This window comes from Hermetia illucens, chromosome 2 (genome assembly GCF_905115235.1).
Source record: "Hermetia illucens chromosome 2, iHerIll2.2.curated.20191125, whole genome shotgun sequence".
NCBI lineage: Eukaryota > Metazoa > Arthropoda > Insecta > Diptera > Stratiomyidae > Hermetia > Hermetia illucens.
The window spans coordinates 79,964,387-79,975,478 of NC_051850.1; the positions used below are offsets into that span (position 1 = coordinate 79,964,387).

The 11,092-nt window shown below is 38.3% G+C and overlaps 1 protein-coding gene and 1 long non-coding RNA gene across 3 annotated transcripts in view; one reads left to right on the forward strand and one right to left on the reverse strand.

Annotated features, from left to right (window-relative positions):
- LOC119648069 (succinyl-CoA:3-ketoacid-coenzyme A transferase, mitochondrial-like) overlaps positions 1 to 8,564 on the reverse strand; it is a 40,210-nt gene extending 31,646 nt beyond the window's left edge. For both annotated transcript variants that reach the window (XM_038049544.1, XM_038049543.1), the window contains exons 1-3: positions 8,423 to 8,564; positions 8,015 to 8,213; positions 7,786 to 7,959 (exon numbers count right to left, since the gene is read on the reverse strand). In XM_038049544.1, the coding sequence (XP_037905472.1) occupies positions 7,786 to 7,959; positions 8,015 to 8,213; positions 8,423 to 8,467 (418 nt within the window). In that variant the 5' untranslated portion in view covers positions 8,468 to 8,564. The remainder of the gene's footprint in view (positions 1 to 7,785; positions 7,960 to 8,014; positions 8,214 to 8,422) is intronic.
- A 95-nt stretch (positions 8,565 to 8,659) lies between these two features.
- LOC119648072 lies at positions 8,660 to 9,968 on the forward strand. Its single transcript, XR_005249011.1, has 3 exons — positions 8,660 to 8,782; positions 8,862 to 9,753; positions 9,833 to 9,968. It is a non-coding gene; the product is annotated as an uncharacterized LOC119648072 (long non-coding RNA).
- Positions 9,969 to 11,092: the final 1,124 nt, after the last annotated feature.

The following is an 11,092-nucleotide window of genomic DNA, read 5'->3' on the forward strand; positions in this document are numbered from 1 at the left end:
GTTGGTTTTTCGGAGCACGTGCATTCCGTACCCTGGTACGAAATTGGAATTTAAAGCGCTATTAACATGGAGGGCGAAGAAAGAGAGCCCCCGTACATGGGTCCGATAATAAGTACCGAAGTTGTAGACAAGCTGTAGACAAGCTTCTGAAAGCTGAGAGGTTTCGCAGAACAGACAAAGAAAGCAAAGATCTACCTTTCCCAACGGGCGCGGTTAAGCTGATCTTTCTTGGGGAAACCCTCTGTATGCATGTAATCATAGGAAAAACTTACTTCAAAGAAGATCATTTTGAACAGTGAGAGCGACAGTGCTATAACTGCGGGTACATCGGGTACATTACCAAACTATGCAAAACTACAAAACTCAAATGTCTGAAATGTGAACAGTGAAAACTGCAACGCAATAGCACAGAGCATAATGCTCGAAATAAAGAATGTCCTAGATGGGCTGAATACAAACAAATCGGGATACCGGAAACTGGGCGCTTCGGGTATGAGGGCTTTGTGTTCATCTTATGTAAGAAACTCTCTATGCACGATTTTCCATTCGTAAATAGCTGAGAATCAAAATATTCCGTCATATTTTGGAAAACCCCAGATACACATATATACACACATTAACAACACAAATGCTGTGCTAAAGCAGCATATACATATATGTTATATACGTAGATTAAAAACCGCTGGTAACCAGGTACATATATGTTTATTATATTGTTTACTACCAGCAAGCTTTATTAGCAAATAGCTAAAAGAAGCCAAAAAAAAAACTAAAACATCCCCATCGACCCCGAGATTCATATAAATTCACTTCATACACGTCTCTGGGTGCAATTAATTTACTTAAACTGCGGAACTTTGACCATATGTAACTCCGTTAATAATAGTTAGATCGAGTTTAAAGTTTCTAGAATTGTGTCTGTATAAAATGTTGAACCTCTGGGATGAGCTTACGGGGGGTTTCCGGCATATTTCTAAAATATGGTAATATACTATTATTATTTGTATTTGTGCATATATCTGAACGGGATGTATTTTGAGGCCTAGATTTCATATATACGCATCATTGTGATTTCTTTCAGATTTTTCGGTTGGATAGGTTCTGAGAACGAGACCTGTTTCCCCTTTTGGGACACATATTTCGAACCGTATTTCCCCTACGTAATATAAATATAAGATCAGTTTCGAAAAGTACTAATCGAATCCTTTCATTTGGTACCCCACATGACCATATTTTGTGAAAAAAATGTACACTCCTTTTTCGCATGTATGGGAAGTCCCCCTTCAAATTCAACACCAAATGGCGTCATTCGCTGTATGCAAAGAGACAAGCAGACTCACCAAATTTCGCGACAATCAGTTCAGCCGTTTCCGAGTAAATCGGGTGTGACCGACAGACGGACAAACGGACAAACAGACATTAATCGGTTTTAATAAAAAACATAACAATTAAGGAAGAATATTAGGAATTACTATCATGCAATTGATCACGAGATTGAGTACGAAAGGGAGTTCCCACCTTTAAGGAGAAAAAACCAAAAATCGGTCAACGACAGAAACAGTAATATAGATTTAATGATATCCTCAGTGGTCCGAGCAGATACAGTGTAGTATTGAAAAAAACTCAACCCAAAATACCCAGAAATTTTCCGCAGGCTGATCAATACAATGATACATTCAAGAATGGTCCGCTGTTCAATAGCTTTGCATACCACATTGCCTCTGACTACCAGAGACTGTTCCAAAAAATTATGCTAATATTCAACAAAATAAATAAAAATAAAGGATTTGGGAATACAAGAAGAAGTTGTTCAAGTCAGAAAATTAACGGAGAAACTGAATAGCACCAGTGATGTCTTTTTCGAGTAAACCTGATGGTACGAGTGTTACAGCATAATGTTCAAAGCACCTCTAACTACAAAGTGTGATATTTTACAATACAAAGGAAATGGACATTATAGCACTCCAAGAAATGTGTTCGATTCATTTCCACCCGATATCCAAACTGCTAACAAGTTATTACCTGATACATAAAATGAGGGAAAATGGTTTTGGAGGGGTGACTATCGACTTCAAAAATGACACCACATTTAAAGAAGTTAAATACGATACTGACCAAGATGTCATCATTGCGGAAACGTGTAACCTTCAACCCAATATATTCTCCCTCATATGAACGCATCGTCCTTTAAAAAAGAAATTAAACTAATTGCGTTTCTATTAAACCACCCTAATACGATGATCCTTGGCGACCTGAACACCAACTCCCCAGCCTTTGGGGATACTGTCAACCAGCCAAAGGCAACATTCTACTAAGCGAGCTTTGTAATTGTGACTTTGGAGTAATAAATTACGGTGATAACACCTTTGCAATAACAACCCTAACAGGTAGTTTCAGGTTCTCAGTCCCGGATATCTCCCTTACCAACTCTCAGGTGTTCTCCTGGCACTGACAACCTACTCAAACAGTCATCACAAGCAAATTCCCCTACAAAGCAAATCATTTACAATCCAATCAGGTTTCAAAATAGCCAGAAACAAACTAAATCTAATTGGAAATATGCAACCACAGAACACTATTAAAGGCTTCACCCATAGTATTCATCAAACTTGCAACATTTAAGAAGCCCAAGGTTTGGTGTGATGCAGACCTAAAACCATACCTCTTAGAAAAAATGAGTGCCCTAAAGGATTTCAGGCGGGTGCCTAACTTCAGCAACTTCCACAAAACAAGAAACGCCTTGGAAAACTGAAGGAAAGAAATTAAGAAAACAAAAAAGAAATATTGGGATGAGTTATATGAAGAAATGTCTAACAAACCAGACATTAAAGCTTTTTGAAATAAAATAAAGAATTTCAGGAATACTCGGAAAGGGAGCAGCAATAGACTACAACCTCTTCAAATCATTTAATAAAATTTGGGAAAAAAAACTCCAACCACCACTAAAATCGTCAGCAAAATTGAGCGTTCGAACATCCCAGAGATAAGTCATATGGGTTCCGACAAAAAGTGGAACCCCCAACCCACCCACCACTACCTTATGTCACACCTGCGGAGTTCCAGAAAATGTTGATCACATATTCTTCTCATGTCAGATCTTCGCCGCTTTTACGAAGAATTATAGTTGGAGCAAAGCTTTCAACTCTGTAAATATGTTGCTCAGAAATGGATGCAAGAACCACATTGAGGATTTAAAAACAGTTATATTACATTATTTTACCCAATAGTTTATTATATATGCATATTACACATCTCACTAGTGACCAGCAACATAATCCACAATGCACATCCATGCCCTCATAAGCCCTCTGACCATACAAACACCTATCTAATTGTGTTGTGTTTCACCCTATCAACATCCCACTACTCACATCCTAGCGAAGCATAATGAATTGTCTTGTACAACATGATCCTCCAAACAAATAATTGGAAACTACACACATTACAACGATAATACCAGTTTTGACAAACAAAAAATTACTACATATACAAGGAATCTCAGCTATGAAGGGCAAATTGTCTATACGACCGAGTGACACCTGGCATACATGGGCCCAGAGCCTAGCCATTTTTTGCCTCCACGTATGGTCATCGTCAGTCGGACCAGAAAACTTAGCTCTCTGATGTAGCTTACCGGGACATTTTGGGACAACTAAAAACACAACAACAAAAAGCCATCTCTACTGCGGAGTCGTCATGGTCCTTTCCTGTCAGTGGAAAAAGTGTTGAACGAAAATTCGGTACTATGTAGTTCTGGAAGGGACGAAATCATAGAAGTGATTGTATTTTCAGGGAATTCAAAATCGAAATTTCCTGGTGCAATTAATTGATAATATTAGCTGAAAGCATTTTGAACATGCCATGATAAACCCTCAGACACATACCATTTGGAAATGTGTATCAAACCTCAGAAGTAAACGGAACGGCATTCACCCTCAGGAAGCTCGCGAGCGCCTTATCAGACCCAACTAGTTTGACCCGGACCAACGGTTTAGTAAAAAAAAATAAGCAAGTATCGGGTACGTAATCGGTGGGCTTGCGAAAAGATGTCGCTTGATATCGCTTCCATGTCGTTAGCTATGATGTGGGAAATTATCTTTCTTTTGCATCGTCTCTATTTTGCAGACGCTTTCGTAGGGACAGTGATCGGTTATAAATTTCAGGTTTTTTCAGTTTTTGTTCGCCGTCCATCCTTTAATAAGAATTTGCTATGCCTACAGCCAAACGCGGTATCTAAACAATGAAAGTGTTGCATAAACTCCCAGTCGGATATAATTTTTACAGCGGCCGATTTGTTAATTTTCAAGTGTAAATTTGGTCCTTAGATGGTGTTTGAGATCACGCTCTTTCACGCATCAGACTTTTGAGGTTTTCTCGGCATTTCGATATTCGATCTGTTATCAGCTCTTCCAGGCCTCGAATGGGGAGTCAAAGTAAAAATCGTATAAAGTCGATACCCATCTTCAAGATTTGATTTATAATTTGGTTAGTAAGTTGGCTACGCCCTTACGTCACAAGTGCCCTATATCGTTTAACTAAAGCCGACCCCTTTATTACTAGACCTAAAGCAGCAGTGTCTCCAGGCAAGAATTGGTGTATTCTTCATTGCACCCGTAATGCAAAGACAAGCAAGTCTTTAGAGTATAGTTTTCTAACAGATTTCTTCTGCTTCACATTTGACCATCTTAGTATTGCTTTTTAGATAAACAAGAACTCTCTCGTTCGCCGTCTTATCTTCCTTACGTATGGCCTTTACTATGATTTATTTATCTACATAGTATAAAATATCTGCCCCCAAACAGCAGTCGCTGAAGTGTATAGTGCTTTCTATACCGTACTTCCTAAGGACTAATACCATGCATTCAATAGACATACTTTCGAAAACGCCGTCTATTTCCACCGGGAATACAATAACCGTCACTTCACTGTTCATTGTGGTCCCAATTTTTGACTTTCGCTGATTAAGTGCAATTTTACAAAATGCTTCCTATTGGTATGGATGCTGGTCGCGATGCAGAGTGTTCGGTTAGAAATGATTAATGGGCACATAGATTTTAGCTTAAGTTGTATCTTTAATAATAATCGTTGGCGCAACAATCCAACTGGATCAGGGCCTTGAAGTGTGTTAGAGCACTTCATTCAATGGTAAACTACAGATTGAAAACACCCTATAGGAAGCAATGTGGTCAGCATCCCGCCGGACCCGAGATTATTACCCTTATTTGACTCAGGTACTCAATCACTGCTGAGTCGGGTGGTGTAAATCCCACTGGCACCAGTTAGATTTGAACCGCGACCTTCCGTAGGACAGACTTCGTGGTATTCTCTAGAAGAAATATGTCTTCTAACTTTACGCCTTAAGGGGGTCATCCCGTGTGTCGGGTTGGAGAAATCGATTTTTTTTTTTTGCATGAATTGTATCTATATATAGTGGAGAATATGTGGGCAAAGGGATTTTCCGATATTCCGAGTCCTTCAGAAATTACAGGGTTAAACAGGTAAGGAGTCTGCAGCCACGGCTAGAGTACTCGATGAGAAAGAGCATCGAATCTTTTTTATTTGTTAGTTTTTTACCTGAGCCTTATAAATTCGAACACAGGTATAAATATAAAAAGATGGAAAACCAATCAATTGTCTAAACTTATTTGCTGTTTGGAATAAAAAGGATAATCCAGTCTAGAGTGAGCACTGAAAGACGTACAAGTTATACTCAGTTATATTTTGTTGTAAGTATTGTGCTGTTTGTGTGTTCAGTGATTTTTTTAAATGGGTCATACGAAGGGAGATCACTTTAACGTTCAACGTCATGCTCGCACTGAAAACCGAGTATTTCATGGGAATCGATAGTTATCAGAGAAGAAAAAGGACTTCGCATTAACATCAGCAAAGAAACTTTTAGGAAGCATGAACATGGATGTTCCAATTGCGACAAGTTTTGTATATTGTATATTGGATTTTGCTGGAGTTGTCCCCGGTATTTCTGCTAATTTCTGCAAATAATAAAAAATACTTAGCAGTAAAAAAGGAATACGTAGGACATGTCGAGAAAAGAATGGGAACGCGGCTTAGAAATGCAAAGAAGAATCACAAAGGCATTGGTGGAAAAGGGGCTGGAAAACTTACTGATAAGGACCTCACTACATTTCCTGGGCTGGCTATTCGTCGACACGCAAATTCGATAGAAGGAATGAAGCAAGAAATTTGGGCAACTTTCTTCCATAAATGTTCTACAGTGGAAAATCCTCAGCATCAAAATTGTCCAACAGGCGAGGACAGTTGGTGCAAATGGCGCAAAGCGGAAGCTAAAGGAGAACTGGATAGTTTTTACCACGAGAAGGCACCTTTGACTGAAGAAGTTCAAACAGTCATTAAACCAATCTACGAAGATTTGTCACGAGATGATCTCTTGAAAAGATGTTTAGGAGCAGAGACCCAGAATAACGATGAGTTGTTAAATGCATTGATCTGAACTTTCGCTCCTAAATACCTACACTCTGGGGCCAAGGTCGTAGAAATAGCCACTTTTCTGGCTGTAATTATTTTCAATGAAGGATTCAATGGCATTCTCAAAATTCTAATGACAATGGGATGTCAAGTTGGTCACATATGTGAGGTTTATGCCGACCCCCGTAATGAAGCGCGAATTTGGCGGTCCGAACGACGTTCGACTGACCTCGCTAAAAGAGCCACAATTGACACCAGAGAGCAACAATCGGCCTTACAAGACTTTTTTGAAGAAACGGAGGGTGTTCTCTATCGATCAGGTATAGCAAATTAATGGTGAGCTAAAATTTTACTGTTGATAATCACATTTAAATTTTCAAATGCGTTTTTCTCGAAACTGCATCTTGAAAATCGGCTGCCACCATAGCTCAAAATCTATCCAACCAAATTCTTTGAAATTTTCACGGCTTCTTTAGTACATATTTCTACGGTCCGCAAACTAGGATAATTGCAATCGGACGGGTAGTTTTTTTTTCATTAATAAAAAAAGCCGTAAAAAAACACCAAAATCCAAAAAATTAAGTTTAAAAGCCCACCAAAAATTTACCTTTTAATATTTTCTAATTATCCTAGTTTGCGGACCGTGGAATATTGTCCACATTAAAATGCCGTTTAGTTTTTTTCGCTCAGATGAACACAGCGCCCTCCAGCGTGGCAGCAGAAAAACACCTTTTTTTGGAGATGGGTGCATAAATTAACACCTATTCCAAAAATTAGCTACGAAATCAAGCTGAAAAATTTATCACATATACTAGAGATATCAATAAACATATGGTGAAAAAATCACGTTTCTATCTTTATCCAGTCCTTCAAAATAATTTTTCAAAAAAAGGCAAAAAAAACGGCCTTCACACGGGATGACCCCCTTAATATTTTATGATTGTGGTTTCATATGAAAATTATGTTACCATTTTTTTATCGAATTGTAAACGAGTAAAATAGCAAATTCAGCAATTTTTGGCTGAGTTATCAACGATATGAAATGCGCAATGTTTGTATTGCTTCCCTAAACACGAATTTTCTAAATGCACTGAGCATTTCAACCAAAAAACCTCGTGGGAGTCCAATTTTTCAAATTTTTTGAGAGCCTTTTCGTACGACTTCCAAAAAAACCAATCAAATATTTTCTAAAATAGTTCGAATTATACAAAAGGGCTTCGAATTATCCACGATTTTTCAAGAACATTACTGCAGGAAATTTGAGGGACCAAGAGAAAAGCTGGAATTATCAAATTATCAAGGTTTCACTGTATTTCAACATCAAGTACTTAAAACACTTACCGGCACCCCCTGCACGTATCTTTTCTGCTAATGTTCCTTGAGGAGTTAACTCAATTTCCAATTGGCCATTCAGATATTGCCTGACTAGTTCACTGTTTTCTCCGACATATGAAGAAATCATTCGTTTGACCAGGCCGCCTTTAATCATTAGACCTAACCCGAATTCGTCAACACCTATATTTCAAAGTGGTATTATATTTAAATTTTCACATTATCAGATTCACTTCACCTCCATTATTAGATATCGCCGTTATATTTTTAACACCTTTCGCAACCAAGGCAGATATCAAATTTTCGGGGATGCCGCAAAGGCCAAAGCCGCCGAAGAGTATTTTCGCGCCATCGGGGATATCCGACACAGCAAAATCAGCTGATGCGCAAACCTTATGACTCCCAGGTCGAAAAGTCGAAAAGTTATGAGCTACAAACTGGAATAATTTTCGTTGTATTTTTCATGTAAGAACTCGAACTTTATGTTTTAAGGGGTTAAGTGTGACCTTCGCCTATGTGGAGGCATGTATGCATATGTGGTTTTTAAAGCTCAAACGAGTATTTTTGAACGCAAAATGAGATCTGGATGTGGCTGGGCGGATTTATTTTAAGCCGATCAGGAATAAAAGGGAGTATTTACACTTACCCGCAACGGCCTGTATAGTATGCCGCGGTAGATTTGTACCAGCATTCTTCTGGTCAATCGAATAACCTTTTAGCTGCCACTAGAGTCTTATCAGTTTTTAAATTAGACCGTGTCGTCTCTTAATCTGAATGAAGTTTCCCAAGTGCACAGTCGACCGACCTATTGCCGCTCTCTTAAACATTATGGACAACAGCGAAAGCCACTATCTCCTGTTATACATTTGAAAAGCTGTAAAAGCTCCAAGCCACATCTGCGGAAGTGTGTCGTGTTAAATTAGTTCCACCGTACAACCAGACTATAAAATAATAATCGGGCTTGTAGGTGTTGAGTGAATAAATAGAATATTATGGATCGTTTATAGTAAGTGGTAGTTTGTTTCTGTAATTACCCTTGTTTGGAAAAGTGATCATTTGTCTCACAGTTTAAATGAAAGCATCAGCTTTCTTTCTCTTGAAGATCTGCAACCCACAAACCGGTAATTTGATCGGATTCGAATTGAAGCTGGATATAGGCCACCAGTCGACGCAGCTGTCAAAAAATGGCTAAGCGAAATCTAGATAATAATTCCGGTCGAGAGCAATTGTGCCAACACTGGCTCCTAACACGCAATTACGGTCTGACAGATGAAATAAACTAATCCAACCAAGGCCTAGGTCCTATTGTAGCACCAAAAGTACGAAGTTTAGTACCTTTTTAAGTCCATCATTTTTCAGTACTTTTTTAGTTAAACAGTTATGTTTCAGTACTTTTCAACAACAACCGAAAGGAAATCAATATTTAGCAATAACAAGTTTTGTAAACGACAAAATTATCGAAAAGTTGAACTGGTAACGTTACGCCATCTGTCGTCACTTCGTGAAATATGTCGAAATTTCCGTGAAACCGCAAAAGCAAAGTAGCGGCTTAACCGACTAATTGGATATAAATTGAACCGAACCACTGCGGAAGCTGGTAATTCGAAAAAAAAGCGTTACGTCATTCGCAATAGACAGAAAGGGTGTTTCGACATCTAGGGGCAGACAGATTCACTTTAGAACATAGTATTGTAGCTAGTGGAGTTTCATAGGCACCCGGCTAAAACAAAACCGTTTATCTCTAAAAGTAACCAAGAAAACAGCCTGCCTTTGTGAAAGAGCTTGATATAGCCTAGGTATCTTAGAATTTTGATATTCAGTTTGGTGGTCTAGCAAAAGGAAACACAACCTATTTGCATTTAATAGAAAGCAGTATGTCTACAGCCTTGTGTAAGCCAGCATGCAGTTTAAAACTAGGGGCATAGATACAAGCGATCAGAGAAAGTAGATTGGTGTTTATTGGGTAGAACATGGAAAGTAAGTATATTTTAATGTGTTGTGCTTTAACTTGTTACAAAACGCCACCTTAGGCATACAGCAACCGTTTGTATTCCAGAACTACTATTGTATAATGTTCATGCCAACTCTACATACCTCCTCAATCGGTAAACCATAACCTGGTTGAACATCTGCATTATTTGCTCGGACTCCAAGCCTATAAAAGGCAAATCTTCACAAGAAATTATTTCTGGCAGGCACTGTGGTATCGGTAAGAGCGAAATTTACCCGGTTGTGATTCAATACCTTTTCAGTCCCATGAATCATGGTTATAATAATGAAATGAAAGTGCGAATTCGGTTGGCTTTTACTTAGAATCCGAATTTTCGCAGTGTACCAACAATGGTGATAGTCACATTACACGATATACATTGTAATGACACAAAATACTGCAGCAGAAGTGAAAATCTTTTCTTTTTGCACGTACCTAAAAGTAAGCATCGCCGAAGAATCAAATTGGTAACCAAGTTCCTGGTTCTCCATACTAGCTCAGGTTGCAGCAACGGTTGCAAAAACATCAAAATATTTTGATATTTTGTGGGCGGAGTCTCTAAATGTGAACTGGTTCGGTCTGTGTTTAATTATTTGAAAAGCTTACGAAAGTTTTTGGTGTGTTGCGAACGCTTGAACAGTTCACATCATATATTGATATGATATATGATTGCAAGAATTATAAGTACCGAACGTTCTCGATATACTTTTAATCTGAAACTGGCTTATCCCGGTAATTTTTGAAATGAAGAGAAACTAGTTGAACTTTACGAGAAAAATCGCCTTTATTTAGATAAAAGTTTATACAGTTCCTGACAATAATGACGGACCAAGCGAACGACGTAGTTGAACGGAAAAATGTGAACAAGGATTAAAGCCGGAACAATAATAACCGTATGCGGCAACATACTTGAAATCCCTCAATGAAAATAGAATGTATCTATATTAGACGCGTTGTGAAATGTTGCCCTCCGAGTGTTTCGTCTAACTTCCGGTAATAACCGAATGCAACATTGGAAATGTCAAAACAGATGTCATAGGAAATTTCAACCGAAACCTGTTTTTGCGAAGTGTTGTAAGCAAGTAAGATGTTCGAAACATCAACTCGAAATGTCAAGTATTGAAAAGAATCAATGTGGTTATTGGCGAGAATGAGTTTTGACAGATCTGTAATTTAATTTTGTTAAAATTTTGACATTGTGATATGACCATTATAGTTTCGGCTTACCTCGTCTTAAGGATTTATAAAATTTTCTAGGCTGCTATTTGTTTCCTACACATTTTTTAATGAAATCTCAAAAATTGACGGCATGGATGATTTCGGGTC